This window comes from Oncorhynchus masou, chromosome 13 (assembly GCF_036934945.1).
Source record: "Oncorhynchus masou masou isolate Uvic2021 chromosome 13, UVic_Omas_1.1, whole genome shotgun sequence".
Classification (NCBI taxonomy): domain Eukaryota; kingdom Metazoa; phylum Chordata; class Actinopteri; order Salmoniformes; family Salmonidae; genus Oncorhynchus; species Oncorhynchus masou.
Genome location: NC_088224.1, coordinates 58,976,472 through 58,996,055, shown reverse-complemented (window position 1 = coordinate 58,996,055; position 19,584 = coordinate 58,976,472). Strand labels below are relative to the sequence as shown.

Genomic DNA, 19,584 nt, shown 5'->3' with positions numbered 1-19,584 from the left:
AGTTGCCAGGTGAGACAGAGAGCATGTGGCCAGGACAGCACTCCATTTTCCATACATAACATCTAAAGAGGTTGGCCATCTATATTACAGTCTTGAAAAGTGGAAAAAGGAGGCTCTCCAGGAATGATGGGACGGGCCTGTACTTATCCTCTGAAACATGGCAGCTCTACACCTGAAGCCCTATTGATGTGTCTGAAGTCACGTGTGTCCGCGGGATGGCCCCATTTAAATGCATGAGGTGCCTCTTCTACCGAGCATAAAAAAGATTAAAGGAGATGCCTTTTCCCCCCTTCATTTCAGCCAAGTCAGCCAAAGAGAAAACGGAATACTAAATTGTTTCTTTCATTAAAACATCAAGGAGTCCGTTTCGTTAAGGGGTTCAAAGGCGACAGACAATATCTGCAGTTGTGTAGTGTGTCGCGTTCTCTTCCTCCCATACAGTCGCTGAAATAATGGGCAAGGAGAAGACAGCCATTCTTCTCCAGGGGGGTGGACTGGCGGCGGGGAACAGCCACCGATCCACTTGGTAGCGGAAGTGTTAAAGCCGCCACCAAAAAGACAGACTAGTAACACAATATGTCTGACAATGGCCTTGGCAATAAGGAGCCTTTCAGCAAGGAAAGGTGGGTGGGGGAGATGGCTTCCTGAAGGACCACTAAAAGGTTCCGACTGTCCCATGATAATTGGTAAAGGTCAGTTCCTCCTCCTTGTGCAGACTTCAAAGTAGAACTGCTTTACACCCCCCACTCGCTCTTTAGAGTGACACACTGCCTTCACCATCTCCTTAGTAAGTGCCTCGGTTCACCCCGTTAAATACCACACCATTGTGATTCAGAGCTAAATGTGGACAAAGCCATTGAGGATCACGTCTGTATTGATCGGAGATAAAGGAATCACTATGGAGATCCTCTATGAAGATGATTGAGATGAAACTACACTTATCTATCGCTATGAACACGAAATTGGAATTAGCTCGACAGCTATTTTTATGACCAAATAAATTGAATGTCAATCAATTCAGGTCGCAGTTGTAAATGAGAACTTGTTCTCAACTGGCCTACCTGGTTAAATAAAGGTGAAAGAAAAAAATAAAGAAGAAATTCCTTTCATTAACTGCCACTTTGATTGACTCAAAATGTGGCATGTGGACTTCATCCTAATCATGAACTAAATAGCCAAACCTCATGCATTGAAAGACAGCTGAGGAAACCCAGGTGGAGGTTGCTGATGGATATACATACGGCGATGCTGAAGCAAACACAAAGTAGTTCAAATCTCGGATCGGACTTATTCGGTTAACAAGTAGGAAAGTTTATAGTAGTATCTCTACTCACTGCACGGTGGATCTGTGTGCTTGTCTGCTAAGACCCCGCGTTGCTGCTCGGCACTCTAATTTAAATGATTTTGATTTCTTAACAAAGAATGAAAAATGCTGACATTAATTTATAAGCGACCAAAATCAATTCTGATGAAAAAAAATATGCTGACAAAGCGGTGCTGTTTGCTGCACAAAAAAACAAACAGATTACTGCTGCCTGCTGCAATAGGAGGCATCACGGGATCTATTTTATTGACAGATTTCAATGGTCTCAAACATTTGGCACATGACCAGCATACACTAATGCACAAATTGCTCGTGACACACTGTCATATGCTCAGCAAACACCAAAGTCAATCAATGGTGTCGGGGTATCCTAATCACACAGATTTTCAATGGCTCCACGTCAACGGCTAGCTCGGGTTGCCTCAAAATCAAAAGCCAAAGGGTTGGGAATATCGCCTGTCTTTAAAATGACCCTGTCTTTTAAGCACCGATGCCGAGAAGCGTGCTGCAAGTCCATGGCTTTATTATTCACAGAAAATGTACTTTGTCTGATCATTTGTTTTCCAATTACACTGGTGTCCCTGCTTGCAGACATTGTGTCAGCTGCGGTGACATGAGCATGGTCTCTGAGAGCTAACTAGCAGGCCGAGGCGGCGTTGCTGCTGCGGTTGGAGAAATGTTCATACCGTTACATACCACTTTTTTTTAACTCAGCTTTTGGATTTTCTTGTTTGTGTCGTTGGAAGGGAAACCACACCCACTTCATCCGGCAGACATTCCCCCTTAAGCTATGTGCAACAAAATGTTGGATTCAGCAGTAAATGGGTGTTGGATAATTGAATGATGTGATGACGGTGTGACTTTCTCCTATAGCCAATCCGAATTCTACTATTACTAACACAGTGGGATGTGATATGGGCTTTCAATATGAAGCCATAGTTTCAGCATAGGGGGGAGAGGGAATTAATTAAATGCTTCACATAGTAAGAAGTAAGCTGTCACATTGTTATAAAAATCACCATAGGAGTTGGCAACACAGCATAAACAGATCTGGGACCAGGCTAATGTCAGCCCATATCCACATAACAGTTGAAGTCTACAGTAGGACTATTGGAGAGAAAAAAGTAAAGAAGGACGAAATACAATATAGAATCAATGTTTTGCTCTAAATGTCAAAGTCATGAAATATGTGCAGATAAATGGAAACACAGGAAGACTATATGAGAAATACCAATGATCAAGCAGTGTCTAATGGAACCCAATGGGATTCTGGTAACAGGGAAGAATTTGCTGGGACAGATCCACTTAGAACACGGCACAAGCATCAATTCATGTATTGAACTTTTAGTGCTATTAATAGACCAGCTCGTAAGTTCATCGCTATGTGACGGCGTTCTCCTGTAGCTTTTGTGTGGTAAAATTATTTTAGGATCTTTTCCATCCCTAATCACTATTTGTCTGAGATGAATTTCCAATAGGGGGTGGTGCTGCCATCAATGGGGATGTTAGACAAAAAATAGACACAATTATTGCACAAACTATTATTGCACAAACTATTATTGCACAAAAAAAACACATTATAGCACAAACTAATCAACGTTAATGGGTTAACTTTCAGCTTCAGGTTTGATGTGCAGCGCAAGTGTACCAAGATAAAGATAAAGAACTACTGGAAATTGCTTCAGGGGAAACGGCAAGAAACAAGACCTCACAGTGAGGGCCTCAGATCTACATTCTGCCGGGCAGACAGACATCTACTTGTCTTCCATACTGTGTGGACAGTTGATAAGGAGTTCTGGACAGCTAAAGACAACTCCCTGTCAGCTGTCCAGATAATATGGAAGACAAGGAGATTACAGAGACCCATAGGTAGGCTGCTGGTTAGCGGAGGATGATGGTGGGCTGTCAGTCTTGAGACAAGCAGCCATGTACATGGTTACCATACTAGAACTTATTGATTACTTTACATGCATAAGGAATGCACATGTTAGGGGTCAAGACAGGGTCAAGAGGAACTAGTTGGGTGGAAAGTCACTTAGTGATATGGAAATTTACTGAGTGAGAACAGGGTAAGTGCAGAAAGATCCTTTCTGTTCAAATATGCTACTGTTGAATATGAATGTTCCTAAGGAGGGAGGCAACGGGCGACAGTCTAATTTCAGTTCTTGATAAGGTAGACCCGTTTCTGAGGAACCAGGACCATGAGGGATGTGGAATGTGGAACAGATGAAGAGAAGACACTGCTGGGAGGGGCCTGAAGGTAGAAAGATGGACTTGTGTGGCTTGTATGTTGTCTTTGCAGCTGTATGACACAGTGAGTAAACTTGGTTAAAGCTTTTTCGAGTCGTCCATTTCAGTTTTACTGTTTATTCCGGACCTAACAATGGCCAGGTTACTGTAAATTTTACTGTAAAAAGGGCATTATAAATACACTTTTTGGATTGATTGATTGGTTGATTGGTTGATTGATTGGTTAATTGTGCTAGTGCCTACCTTGGACAATGAGATGGACATTAGAGGTCTTGGACTGCTGTTTGGTCTGGATGGAGCATGTGTAGGAGCCCTCGTCGTACACATCCACTTTCTGGATGCGAAGGCTGTACTCCAGCTGGCCCTTGTTCACCAGGTCCACACGCGGGTCCAGCGACCACTTGTCCTCCCCAGCGAAGATGATGTTGGATCGGTTGAGCCAGGCAACTTTGGACACCTTATCATCCACGTAACACCTGGAAGGAGAAAAGAGAGAGGAAATTAACTAAGTTACGAATCAGGTTGATTTGAAAAGAATTATGCGCCAGAACCGCGTGAAATTAATATTCAAATCTATGTAGGTCTATTGTATATAGGAAGTCTATATGTAGTGACCAAAGATAAACAACAGATTAATTATTGGAATGAAAATTACTCCTCCTAATCTGAGGCATCTCTGAGGGATAAATGAGAACATGCTAGCATATACCCAGAGACTTCCAGTCATTGCTCTAATGCTAGTTAGCAACTGCGCAAGCGTTAGTTAGCAACTTTCTTCAAACTACACGCACAAGTTCATCTGACAATATCCCTTTAAGTTCGTTCCTATCTCTAGTTCTTCCTGCTTTGCTCTCTCTTCTGATAAATGTATAATATATGCCATTAAGCAAATGTTTTTATCTAAAGTGACTTACAGTCATGCGTGCATACATCTTTTCATATGGGTGGCCCCAGGAATCAAACCCACTATCCTCAGTTGGTAGAGCACCATGCTCTACCAACTGAGCTACAGAGTACCACAGCTATATGTAGGTTAACAGTGATGGTTCTCCTCTTGATTCAAAAGGACATCAGTATCCTCTTGTTAACCTCGGCTTGTTGCATGCTGTTAGAGCATTACACAGTGTATAGGTATGACGTCTACGACTGTGTGTTGCTTAATGAATAAATGTAAGGGGACGTCTGAATCGATGAGAATGGATATCATGCATAATATAACATGGCAGACATACGCCGGAAATGCAAATTGAAAACTCAGCCGCTCGACACAGTATATCGGTTGTATTCAAAACAGAAAGTGAATTAGTCGGGGAGCAGAAGTTGTTTCACAATGACCCTGAGGGATTCTCACATGCAGTAGTCACTACTGTGGCCTTTCTTATTGAAGGAGAGGTGGCTTATCAGCAATCGGGGAGGGTCACCATTTTAATAACGGCCTGTATTTGTAAAGCGTCTCAGAGTAAGGATGCTGATCTAGGATCAGTTTTGTCAGAAGGGACCTGATCCTAGACCAACACTGCTACTCTGAGACGCTTTTTTGGAATATAACCCATTCCAAAACAAACTGCATCCTCCACAGGCAAACCCTAATAATACCCAATAGCCATGACATCACTTCATGACGTCTGAGATACTGTACATGTCTCTTAAATAAAGCTTTTCCCAACGCCTTTATCAGCCAATAGAAACCCGTTCTAACCCTCTGCCCACCAATCAGAAACACCCTGGACTCCCCGTCAGGTGAGCAGAACTACAGCAGGAGCACAGTAGTTTCCTCATCGCGCTTCACAAACCCTCCGCAGGCCCCCAACGCTCCCTGGCCACCGCATGCAGGGCGCCAGCCAAACCTTTTTCCTGTTCAAACTAATAAGCTGCTGGCCTAGAAGGCATGTGGCTCCTGCCTCCCTCCCTCCCACCCTGTCTCTAAGCAACCCCTGTTTTGGCGAGCAGCAGGCAGGTGGTGAGGCAGGCAGGATGACAGGGGTCTGGTGGGTTTGACGGATGCCTGTGCTGCTGAGCTGAGCTGGGCCGCGGCCATGCTGCAGGGTTCGCTGTGGGGGAAGTCCACGGCTCCCAGTACAGGCAGCAGATGCAAAGTGGGAGACTCTAATGAGAGGGGAGAGGTACCACGCTCTGGCAGACAGCTACTCCCCCTGTACTCCCATCATACTTCCCCCAGCAGAACTGAACCATGCTGAGGGGGCGTGAGGGGGTGCTGGGAGGCACAGCTGCTCTACAGGCAGGATACAAAAAACACTGAAAAAACAACCAGCTCACTTACATAATCACACCTGCTCTCTCTCTCGCAATCAATAAACCTGACCATACCCCCCGTAACACTGTTTTGATTAAAAGAATGGAGAATTATGTCGGCAGGTCATGGGCTAACTACCTTTCTACTTTAGTTTGTGAGGGGGGCTGTTCCTTTAACAAGTCTTTCTGTTTGCACGTGGCACACAGAGGAAAAAGGCAAAACCAGGTCATATCTTTTCCCCTTACAGCATTTCCTCGCCCCAGATACGTTCTCGGGAGCAGGTTAAGTGTATTTCCGGGAAGGTGGTCGGTATTCTCCAAGGACATGGCTTAGAGGGAACAGTGCATTCGCTTAAAAACGAGGAGGAATAGAAAAGCCCTTGGTAGGTAAAAGAACAGAGCAGACGGCACCTCAACGGATGCCAGATAAAAATGTCTTTAGAGGACTAATGATTTCACACGCTCATAAACAACCAGGTGATTAATTAGCCATGTTTGTGTATAGTGTACATAATAATCAACCTACTAATTAATTTCACATGTCTGCCATTAAGAAAATTCTGTTAATATTACAGACGCTAGGAACTACTGACATACTGTTGAATCGATGCAAAAGACTAAATTAAGCAAAGTGGGCTGAAACACAAATCATTATTATTCTTGTAAAATTGTGTTGACAGAGTTTTATTGTGAGGGTCACATTAATTGCTTTGATTCAAAAGGAAAGTGTGATGTTTTTGAAGGTTGCTTATGAAATCCACCGAGTGTAATGATGCATTTAAAAGAAAGATGATGAGGGTGAGAAAAAGTCTCCTTTTATTTATAGACTTAAAAGGAATTGATATCATTAGGGGGGGAAAAAACCCAATGCCCCCTGGATCCTAATCTAGCCCATAGGGTGAAACCTGCGGGAAATCAATCTATCCTAGATGCTACAAATACAACAAACATAACTAACTGTACAAGTAAATAAAACCCACGGTGGCAACAGAACACACATGTTGTACAATGAAGAAAAGGGAGTAATGGGGAGAGAAAAAAGGAACAAAAAGATTGGAGGCTGCTGGTTACCTGAGGATGCTCCTTTCACCTTTTGGTGCCTCCTTTGAATTACTTTTTCCCAGAACACTTAGCGCTTTCTGTTCAACATGATTCACTCAGAACAGCCCCCAGAGGAAGAAGCTGTGTGCTTGTGACATAAATGCATCTGGAAAGATTGAGACCCTCTCCTTTGTCTTTGGGCATTTTTCCACAACAAAGCCTTTAAATAGCCACAAAACATTGGACCATTTCCCCATCATGCACCTTTTCTTGCTCTCCTGGTTCACATACATCACTGTCTGAATAATCAGTCAACGAGGAGATTATTATTTTGAGATGCATCCTTATAGTACAGTGACTGCTGGTTTATCTGTCTTGCAAAACCAGTTGTGGAGGTGAGAAAAGATTGCTTGAGTATAACAACTGTGAGATAGATGATACCTCTGAGAATCCTAGTCAAGGGGATGTAAGACAAGGGCATCCTGCTTCGATTAAACCTCCTGAGATGCGCTCTCTGCACATTGTGCCTCCATAACAGAGGATAAACATGAGATGAGTAACCTCTTCCCTCACCGTAAATAAAACATTATATACATTAGAAAATAATTTGCTGTAAAACGCCCTGATCGGTATGATCCATAGGGGAAAACAATTGTGGACATATTAATACTGTACTCTGAGGAAGAGAATGTAACAGCAAAGGAGATAAGGCTTCTGGACAGCAAGGGTATTGGAGTATGCTACTGTGAATGATTAGTATTCACTCTACATATCACTGGCTGTGGCTCCATTAGCACAGGTCCCTATGAGGCCTTTGCAGTAGCGCTCTCTCTGCTGCTTGTGGCCTTGAGGGAGGGCTAAAGGTTAGATTGCCCTGGCACAGAGGCCTCTAATTACCAAGACTTGACAAGGCACCTGTCATCTTGAATAAGAAGACCACTCAAGTCTTGGTATGAGTGGTACTGTTGAAATTGCTTACTTACAGTATTACTTGTCTGGAAAGTTGAGAGGTTGGCATCTACAATGGCCATCCGCTCCACATTCTGAGCGCTCTGAAGAGGTTGTGTGGTGCACCTGAGGTTTTTATGAATACACTCCAAGATGAATTGATAGGCTTACGCAAGATAAAAATGTATCTTAAAGCTGTATTATGGAACTTTCTGGGCGGTCCAACCCAATTCCCAGACATGCTAGTGATAGATCTGTCATTCTCATTGAAAGCACGTCTAAGAAGCGGTAGATCTGTTCTGTGTGCGCTATTTCTATGCTTCCCATTCTTGAGCTTCGTTCTTGCATCTTTTACTTTTGGTTTTGTACACCAGCTTCAAACAGCTGAAAATACAATATTTTGGGTTATGGAAAATATATTTGACAGCGGTTTAGATTGTACAATGATTCTCTACACTATACTTGGTGGTTTTGTCACATAAACTGAAATTAGGCGAACGATTAGAATTTTAACAACCAGGAAATGGCGGAGTGATTCCAGCGATTCCTTTAATATCTAAAGCTACCGTTTCCTTCAAACTTGGGGTTGCTGTTTGGTCAGTCTGTGTCAGCTGTCAAAAGAAAAGAAAAACTAAAGTGGGTGTTTTATTCTGTCCCTCATCTTGGTCCACTAGTGGAAATACCCCACATCGAGTGTTATCCAAATAAAAGGCTATTCTCCTCCCAGTCCGGACAATGGCAAAGGTTTCTCTCTACTTTCAGCCAGCCAGTCCTGGCGCTGGCCAATCAAAGCCCAAGAGAAGCATACAACAGTTCTCAAGTTTGAAGGTCCACTAAGTTTCATTTGTGATAAATGTCCTTACCGTACACAGTCTTGACACCAGCAGTAAAACATGCAGTACAAGGTTGGATAGTTTGTTACCTATGTAGACAATTGCAACAAGACACAGTAGTCTGTTCTGCCTGACAACAGTGTTGTGTTATTTATTTGTGTTAATGCAGTGGTCTTTAGGTCCAAGGCAGAGAGCTACCTTGATTAATAAGTAAAGAATTATTAATAGATTAAATGTTATAGTGCTCCCAATATCTCCATAATTGTGTGTGCATGCATGAATTAATTTAACATGCGTACATTAGCCTACTGGTTACATGGTTTATGCAGAGTTCTACATCCTGTGTTATTGATGTTACTTTATGATTAAGTTATAACTGCTATGATTATACACTTTCCATATTCAAAGCATTTCAGTTTTTTTTACAGGCTATATCTTTAACTGAAAAACATGAAACAATATGTCAGGTACGTAAAAAACTAAACACGGTCAGTTAAAGTGATTATTTGCAAAGTACGACATTACTGTGAGTCACACATCGCAGCCCTGACAGACTGAGGTGAACAAAGAAAGATGGCTGGTATGAAAAAGTGGAGAAACCGGAGTTAAATTTGTCGTAAACGAAAGCCTGGCTATGGTCTGGATAAAAGTGTGTTCTACAGTCGATGTTTAAAGGACACATCTGGCATCCCTCAAAATGCCTCATCTCCATATCTGAAAGGTGGATAGATTGGGAGAAATAATGAGCGTGGTTGGAAAATGAATGATCCATCCAGCTGTACATTATATACCCACACTATTTCAGCCACGGTATATACAAGCTTACAGATATTCCATTAATTGCTTTCTGTCTGAGGAGGGCAACGGAAGGGGTGGCGTGGCACTGTTCCATGAGATAACGCCAAGACGGTCCTGGTGTGTGACTGCAAGAAAAAGTGGTTTTCCGTGCTTGAATTCATGCTTTCTCTCACTATGAAAGAGTGGAAAGCACAAGGAATATTAATAACGCCGTGAAATGCATGGCTGCCACAAAATAATACACACAACGGAATAAATGCAATTTTATCAGGCTGATAATTAATCACAAAGGTGTCGACGCTTGCAGTAAAAATTTCCTGGGTGTAAATCTGCCTTCCTGCAAATATTCCAAGTTAGACAAGGAGGAAGTGAGTTTCTCAGGACAGATGCCACCCAACACACTACAACAGATTGCCTCAAGACAAACCTACCAGTCACCCAGATGATTACTGAGAGAGCAACCACTTAAATTACTCTGAAGTTGCTGATTTTTATTTCAGTTGACAGCTGGCGTTGAAGCACTCGCTCATTTCAAGTGAAAAACCCATTTTGTGGGCCTCAGCGTTGCCAATTTCTTGCTGTCACAGGTAGCTGGGAATTGACTGTGGAACATGCGGCATATCACTTTAAAGTGACGGGGGAAACTGGTAATCGCTTTGCGCTGGCCACATGCTCCTGTCGCCTCTTATAAGAACCTTGTTCACTCAGGAAAGAATCCTTAAACCTAAACGCACTTGGAGGGGAGGATGAGGATTCGCCCACTATTGTCTCGCTAGCTCTGGCTCTGGAGTGGAGGGGTGTAGACATGGACCATACATTACAGACACAACCAAGAGGTTTCTGGCAGACACCATTACAAGGTGAACCAGGACCGGAACAAACACAGTTATCAATTGAGACAGGCCGCTGGTGTTTTGGGTAACTGTTTTTACATCCAGAACAGGTTGAGATTGTTTCTACGGTAACAGATTGTATCAGACATGTGTCTAAACCATATCTGAAAGATCATTTACAGCAACTTTTAAAACCAATGTATATTAATAATAGCATAAACATGATCTCCCGCAAGAGTGGAATTTCACTGAATTTGAGATTGGGGAATAATCATGTTAGCAGAAAATGCAGCTTGAGAATATGAAGAATTGACAACATCTGCAAGATATTACAGTGTTGGGTTGATGAGTTGAAGGATTGTCTGTTATTATGCTAAAAGTAGGCCTCGTTTACACTCGTGACCTATCTGCGCAAAGCACCCTTTTGAAATATTGAGCATCAATGTTTTCCCATCCCAGATCTCAGAACTGTTTTGTAGTGAATTCTTCTTTCATAACCCATTAAGGTCCTCACCTTTTAAAGGTATCTAAAGTGCAGAGTGTGAAAACCCTGAAACATTTGTAAATCAGTGAGTTTGGACACACCTACTCATTCTTTATGTTTAGTATTTTCTACATTGTAGAATAATAGTGAAGATATCAAAACTATGAAATAACACATATGGAATCATGTAGTAACCAAGAAAGTGTTAAACATATATTATATTTGAGATTCTTCAAAGTAGCCACCCTTTGCCTTGAGGACAGCTTTGCACACTCTTGGCATTCTCTCAACCAGCTTCATGAGCTAGTCACCTGGAAGGCATTTCAATTAGCAGGTGTGCCTTGTTAAAAGTACATTTTTGGATTTTCTTTCCTTCTTACAGTTTATTACAATCACTTTGGCACTAATTTCGGAACCTTGATGTCATTTTTCAAAACTCTAGACACAAAACTCACAACCGATGATCAAAATGCAAATGCTTCAAAACTCTAACACTTTTTCCAATTGCTTGGATACAATACACATACAGATAATATCAGTTCATTGAACTAAAATCACCTGTTCAAAATAACAGAACTTAACATCAAAGTAGTACCATTTCAAAATGCAATTCACACATTACATCTGAGATGACTGTCTATTAATTTCATTACAATGATCTAACTATCAATTGATACAACTGCTCAAAATGATAAGGTACTGTTGCATTACTCTTAATGCATAGTTTTATGGAAACTGACAAACAATATCCCATGTTTAGATCATGAAAGTTTCAGGATAACGAGATCCACTGACACCAATTACCGTGGAACATCAACCAATTGGAATATATTATCTATGGATGTAATATTTCATCATCATTCTTTATCAGACACTGTTTCCATGGTCCCATGTACCACTTTTCCAGACCATGTTTTCAGATTTGACATTATTGTACACTCACTGGCAACTTTATTAGGTACACCTATCGAGTACTGGGTAGACCCCCTGTCTCCACAACAGCCTGAATTATTCACGGTGTTGTACGTTAAGAGATGCCCTTCTGCACACCACTGTTTTAAACAGCTGTTATTTGAGCATTTGTGGCCTTTCTGTTAGCTTGAATGAGTCTGGACATTCTCCTCTGACCTCTCTCATTAACAAGGTGTTTTTGCCCACAGAAATGCCGCTCACTGAATGTGTTTTGTTTATCGCACCATTCTCTGTAAACTCTAGAGATTGTAGTGTGTTAAAATCCCAGGAGGGAAGCTGTTTCTGAGATGCTGGAATCACCATGTGTGGCATCAACAATAATACCACTGTCAAAGTGGCTTAGATTACTAATCTTGCCTGTTCTAATGTTTGATCGAACAACATCTAAAGCTCTCTACTCTATATACTCTATATATTGAGTTGCAGGCAGCCACATGATTCGCTGTTCGAATGTAACTTTCCTTGATGAGCTAAATCAGGTCTGTAGAACTGATGGCATGACCTATGCCATTGTGTGGGATAATGTCAGGCTCCACCATGCTCAAATGGTGCAAGCATGGTTTCAGGCCCAACCACAGTTTACCACCCTGTGTTTAAACCCATACTCTCCTGTCCTTAACCGGATTGAGGAATTTTTCTCCACATGGAGGTGGAAGGTATATGATAGGCGCCCTCACGAACAAGCCACCCTTCTCCAGGCCATGGATGACGCATGCAATGACATCAAGGCAGACCAGTGTCAGGCCTGGATTCGCCATGCCCGAAGATTCTTCCCAAGACGTTTGCTAATGATAACATCCATTGTGATGTGGATGAGAACCTATGGCCAAATTCACAAGACAGGGTTGAGGGAAATATAGAAGTACAGTAATCAACCCTTTGTTAGGCTTTTTACAGTAAGCCAGGTGAGGAACACTGCAGTTGATGTTTTACTGTCGTTTTTTCTTTTTTGGTAGCTTATTTTTGATTTGATTCCAAGAAACCTATGAGTGATTTTATTATATTTTATCAAAAAATTTCAGATTTTGCTCAATGATTCCAGTGTCTGTAATATTCTCCCTACTAGTCCTTTTACAGTGATGTATTTACATGTAGTAGCATATTGAAACATGTATCAAATATTTTGTACTACAATATTTAATGATTGTACGAACAACTACACAGTGAAACTATCAGTGTCTTGTGTGTGAGTGATCTAAATGAATGTTACTATGGTATTTCATGATAAATGAGTTTTTTGAACCAATGATTCTGCAAGTGCAAGGTTTCTTTAAAGATATGAATTCATAATGCAATGTTTTGAACATTGGACAGCCTGTATTTGTGTCTAGAGTTTTGAAAAATGACCACTATGTTCTGAAATTAGTGCCAAAGTGATTGTAAAAAACACTGTAATGCGTTTGAGTCAATCAGTTGTGTTGTAGGGGTGGTACACAGAAGATAGCCCTATTTGGTAAAAAAACAAGTCCATATTATGGCAAGAACAGCTCAAATAAGCAAAGAGAAACGACAGTCCATTATTACTTTAAGACATGAATGTCAGTCCATGCGGAAAATGTCAAGAACTTTGGAAGTTTCTTCAAGTGCAGTCGCAAAACCCATCTAGCGCTATGATGAAAATGGCTCTCATTAAGATCGCCACAGGAAAGGAAGACCCAGAGTTCCCTCAGCTGCAGAGGATACGTTCATTAGAGTTACCAGCCTCAGAAATTGCAGCACAAATAAATACTTCACAGAGTTCAAGTAACAGACACATTTCAACATCAACTGTTCAGAGACTGCATGAATCAGGCCTTCATTGCTGCAAAGAAACCACTACTAAAGGACACAAATAATAAGAAGAGACTTGCTTGGGCTAAGCAACGCGAGCAATGGACATTAGACCGGTGAAAATCTGTCCTTTGGTCTGATGAATCCAAATTTGAGATGTTTTGGTTCCAACCGCTGTGTCTTTGTGAGACGCAGAGTAGGTGAATGTATGATCTCTGCATGGAGGAGGAGGTGTGATGGTGCTTTGCTAGTGACACTGACTGATTTATTTAGAATTCAAGGCACACTTAACCATTATAGCTACCACAGCATTCTGAAGCGATACACCATCCCATCTTGTTTGTGCTTATTGGGACTATCATTTGTTTCTCAACAGGACAATGACCCAGCACACACCTCCAGGATGTGTAAGGGCTATTTGACCAAGAAGGAGAGTGATGGATGCTGCATCAGATGACCTGGCCTCCACAATCACCCGACCTCAACCCAATTGAGATGGTTTGGGATGAGTTGGACTGTAGAGTGAAGGAAAAGCAGCCAACAAGTGCTCAGCATATGTGGGACCTTCTTCAAGACTATTGGAAAAGCATTCCTCATAAAGCTGGTTAAGAGAATACCAAGAGTGTGCAAAGCTGTCATCAAGGCAAAGGGGGGCTACTTTGAAGAATCTAAAATCTCAAATCTATTTTGAATTGTTTAACACTTTTTTGGTAACTACATGATTTATTAACTACATGTGTTTTATTTCACAGTTTTGATGCCAATGGCACCAATCTATAATTTCCCTCCCCGTAGACAATGTGATATTTTAATCTAGCTATTTTGGTTTGGAATAGCCCAGGTTTGACCACAAAGATTCTGTTTAATTTCACTTTTTTCAATCATGAGTGGTAGACAGAAAAATATATCTCAGCACAGATACAATATAAAGTCCTGAAATACACATATCTGGTGAATCATGTAAGTGGCAGTTCTTTGTGTAGCCTGTGTAATTTGAGAGACATTGTATTAGAGAGCTGGTGTATGTGTGTGTGTGTGTGTGTGTGTGTGTGTGTGTGTGTGTGTGGGAGACGTGAGAGTGGGATCGAAAAATTACTGTGTAATAGTCATGACATGGGTTGGTGATGAGAGGGACTGTGTGTGTAGGACCTGTGACCGTTCTGATGGTGTGTGTGTGCGCGTGCGTGCTTTCCTTCGTTCATGTGTGTGTGAGAGCAAGCGTGTGTGTGTGTGTGTGCTGGTGGTTTCAGTGTGTACAGGAGCAGCTGTGGGGGTGTGTTCTGATCCTCTGAGGGACAGTGTGGGAGGGTGATGTGAGGGACAGTAGTTTGAAGGTGAACTTGGGGTTCAGAGAACTCTCAAACAGCTCTATGATGGATTCGGGAGCGCAATTTAAAACACTTCTACCGCCGAGTCCAGTGCAAAGAGAGCCGTTAATCACCATGACAGTACCGTGCTTTATGTGTCAACAGGAGGGGAAACTGTGGCAGAGAGACAAGGACTTCACAGGTTAAAATATTGTTCTTTTAGAAACTCCTAGAACCGGTGACTTCTAACTCTTTTGTTCTCTCTACTTTTTCAGAGCGAGATAAGCAGCGTTTGATGAATCTAATATTAAGAATGGACAATAATAGCTGGCACACTGTACACACAGCAAAACGGACATAACTCCCTGCCAAAATTAATGGGAGATACCGTGTTTAAGAATTCTGATATTATATGTTAAAATTGTCAAAATTTTATTTTGAAAATTAGTCTGGATCTCCTATGGAAAATGCCCGACTTCTGCGAAATATGCATACAGTCATGTTGAACGGATCTCCAAAACAGTTAACAACCAGTGGGCCATAATGATTCATATTCCAGGTGCAGCTGAGAACCTGGAGGCTGTGTGGTGGGGTGGAGAGTAACAATGATCTAAATATGACAAATCACCTCTCATTTGGAACCCGCCCCTGTTGACTCCTCTGGCAGCTACGGTCAGCAGTCCTGGGATCAGTTCAGTCCTAGCTGAAATATTAGATCTCTTCATTGCTGCTGACTACATTTCAAAGCAGCATGTCTATGAGCCTAGATTCTCATCCTTAAACTGCCACTGGTAAGTACCTCTGTACCTCTGCCTTGTTCCCCCATTCACTTTAGGTGATAAGAAAACTATGAATAAATATAGCCCCATTTCCAACATCAATACAGCCCAAAGTTGCCACTCGCCGATCAGTATCTAAGAGATATAAGAATCCATTATTTTTCGAGGTGCTGTGCCTAAATCGATGAAGGGTTACTTTAGATGTCAGTTTGCGTTTCGGTGCCGGGTCTTTGAATGGAGACCCCTGGCAAGGTGCATTGAAGTCAGTAACAGGGATCTCAGGCACTGGGCTGATCAGCCCAATCTTCTCACTAAGAACAGTGGGAATTGGACTTATCATCAACGCGACACCTAATCCTCTAGGGGGGGGGGGGGCCACGCCACCCCCTTTAACTTTACTTGTTTCCAAAGTAATTACAAATAGCAATGTTTTCTACCAGGAGAGAGGAGGAGAGGCTAGCAATTATCCCAGTGAGCCTTCTCTGAGGTGACTGACACCGGCACCTATCCCCCGTGTTGCCGGCGCTTGCGTTTGAACTAGTTTGAGAGGCTGCAAAGGTTTCTGTCAGCCCTTCTCTCTTGCTACATTATTAATGGGAGACTGTTGTATATGAGGCGCCAGGCAGCGAGTGGCTGCGTCCTCTAAGGCGAGGCAGTGCGTCCAGAGCTGATTACCCAGCCTACTAGCCTGCATCGTGGTGGCAGCTGGACGGCTTCAGCATTCAGGCCACAGGCTAATGAAGCATCCAGCGGCATAGCCATGTTTGATAAAGCCATCGTGGAGTCCGTTTGCCAGGTGGAAAGCCTGAGAGAGATACGCCCCAAAAATGTAAATAGATAAATATGTTGTATTGTCACATACACCGGATAGGTGCAGTGAATTGTGTTGTTTTACAGGGTCAGCCATAGTAGTACAGCACCTCCATAGTAGTACAGCACCTCCATAGTAGTACAGCACCTACATAGTAGTACAGTGCCTCCATAGTTGTACAGCGCCTCCATAGTAGTACAGCACCTCCATAGTAGTACAGTGCCTCCAGAGCAAATAATGATTCAGTGCCTTGCTCAAGGGCACATCGGCAGATTTTCCACCTTGTCGGCTCAGGTATTCCAATCAGCGACCTTTCGGATATTGGCCCAACAGTCTAACCACCTGCTGCCCTTTATGTGGCCCTCATGCAGGAGTTGGATAGGGAATGGCTTGGAAAATTATAATTCAGCAAGCGATGAGTTGGTGTAAGTTTGCGAAACAAGATATTTTAGTGAGGAAAGGAAATACAAGAAAGGTGTGGCTTTGTCAATAACATTACATTTACAATCTAATTATCTTAGAACAATTTGTGAAAACTCCCAATTAAGGTAATAATATGAATGTTCTACAGTGCCATGATGTCATTCACAAGGATTTGCATGCCATATTCCTTGGCCACAAATCAAATGGCAAAAAACCCCACAAAACTCATCAGGTTTTTATCACATTGAGGCTCATCTCAGCATCTCTGAGTTCAAAAGGCATCCCTTTGCCTTGCAAGATGCGGGAGGAGAAGCAAGCATGTTTACACTGATGTCATTCAGCATGTACGAGAGGAATTAAGTGGTGTAGGTCTCCAGAATGAATGAAAGGGCCCCAGGCGTGCCCAAGGACACTTCCTAGATGCTTCCCAGAGATATGGGGTTGTCACTAATCTCATGACAAAGACAGAGGGAGAATTATTTACATACAAATGTGATGGTTGCCCTATACTTGCTTATTTAGTGTTTTTCCAACAAGTAGAACTAAAATGTCTAACTGTAATTGTGTTATATTTAGCCGCTTCAGTTACAGTCTCTTCTCTTTACACTTCTCTTTGCATTCTGGGTAAGCCTTTTGATGGACTTCACATCCTCACCCACTTCCCTAAAACCTCTTACAAGACTCCCTCATTCACACCTGGCAACCACAGTTTATAGAGCTGATATAAAACAGCTCATTCCTCTACTTCTCATACTACATGTATGAGCTATGACTAATATGAAATTATTACACTTCACATGTAATTACAGACCAATATAGCAAATTATTCTGGTCTATTCTGGTATGCGTGTCTCAATCTGGTAATATACTGTATTGCCACTATCATGTGGATTGCTAGGTGCTTCTGAGTCTGGGTGCTTAGGAACCTTCTAAAGGTTACAGTATTTTCATCATCACTGCCACTGAGTTTAGGCTAAAGTGTTGATTAATCAAGTTTAAATGCTCTGAGCCAATCACAAAGTAGAAGTACAATCACCTACAGTACAGGCTGGACGACTGTCTGAAAACATGACTGGCAAAGATGGGCACATCTAATATTCATTATCACTGAGAAGCTACCATCCAAACACTTACTATAACTAGGATTGTTAACACATTGTACATAGCCTAGACTGGCCTCAAAGTTAATTTACTTAATGTATGTACGTTACATTCTTTAACAGCCCCAGATGTCTCACGATAAAGCTTAATGTTCTCTGTTGGCTTGATAAAGCCATCTTGTCTTCTTGACTCATCCTTCCATTTACATTTTAGTAATTTGCCAGACGCTCTTATCCAGAGCGACTTACAGTAGTGAGTGAATCCCTTCCTCTCCCTCCTCATGGTTGTTATTATCGTACAGATGTACCCTCTGGACTCTGAAAACACAGCAGTGCTATCTATGTCTTCCCTCACCACGGGCCATCCAAAATCCACATTAGATTTGACTTAAGGGGAAGCCACTGTTAAAATAGAAGAATCCCACCCACTCAGACAACAACATGAATAACTCAGAAGCTTTTTCTGAATTTACAGCCCCCCCCCCAACATCCTTCTGGCCAGACTGTACTTGAACTGCATCAGAGGTTGTTGTTTGCTGCCACTTTTAAAGCAAACAATGCAGGAAGACAGCGGGATTTTATTTTGTTATTTTGCACAGATTAAAGCATTAACAGAGACGGCGACCAGCTTCCAAGCATGAAATCCTGTTGGTTCAAAACACTGGCTCTCTTTGTGTATCCGACGCGGTAACTCCTACGTGGAGAAAGAAACCAATGGATTCGTAGCGACCACAATCGCTGTGCATACTTTCAATGCATTTAAATGGGTTTGTTGCTGTCAGTCACGGGGCGTGAGAGATGCCTTTCGTTTTGTCGCTGCCTGTGTATCATTTCTCTTCCACTGCCGAGAAGAAAACGACGCTGCAGGTAAAACAACTTAATGTTTGCCAGTGAAAAGAGGCTGGTGAGAAATGGGGCTGAAGTGTTATCACTCTGCGCAGGGATGACAAGGGGAGATGCTTTTCCAGGGCCAATCTCTCACGTGTCCTCGGGGCTGGTGCAAATGAGAACTGCAGATGACTCACAATTAGCAATAGCATCCTCTGCTTTGGGTATGGCAGCCCGCCGCTCGCCAAATGCAAGGAGAAAGAACACGTCTTGATAATCTTTCGTGTTGGCAGTGAGCGGCCTCCTCCCAGTGATAGGGGGGAAAAGAGCAGTCAGTTAAATGTTGAATTAGCTCCAGTGTACTGGGCGTTGTAAGGCCAGACAAGGCACCCCTGTGTGGGGAGCTGCTCAGCTTCACAATGAGAGAGACAGGCACATTCAAAACATGTTTGCACATCAATTCCTCCCCACAGACTGATGCGGCTGGTAACGTACACTGGACGGCTTTCCTGTTGAACACTATTAAATATTATAATCACTGTGTGGTTCGGCTGTGTTCTGGTATGGCTCTCTGTTTACAGTGCAGTATCGTACTCTGGTCATGGTCACATCGACAACCACAGAGGACGGGCAACAAAGTGCTTGCCTCTGTAGCTCATCCATATCAATCCAGCCCAGCTTCCTAGGGCTGGCATCTGCCCATTCTAATCTCATTAGGGATTTGAGTGTTCCTCTTCCTTTATTGACAGTTGAGAGGATGGCAGGTGGTCACAGGCACCCTTTCATATGAGCTACAGAAGCAATAAGAGCTAGAAGAATGTGACTTTGGT

The 19,584-nt window shown here is 42.4% G+C and overlaps 1 protein-coding gene across 3 annotated transcripts in view; it reads right to left on the bottom strand.

Annotated features, from left to right (window-relative positions):
• Positions 1-19,584, bottom strand: part of LOC135552691 (limbic system-associated membrane protein-like) — a 741,617-nt gene that overhangs the window by 51,714 nt on the left and 670,319 nt on the right. For all 3 annotated transcript variants that reach the window (XM_064984463.1, XM_064984462.1, XM_064984461.1), the window contains one exon: positions 3,818-4,050. In XM_064984463.1, the coding sequence (XP_064840535.1) occupies positions 3,818-4,050 (233 nt within the window). The remainder of the gene's footprint in view (positions 1-3,817; positions 4,051-19,584) is intronic.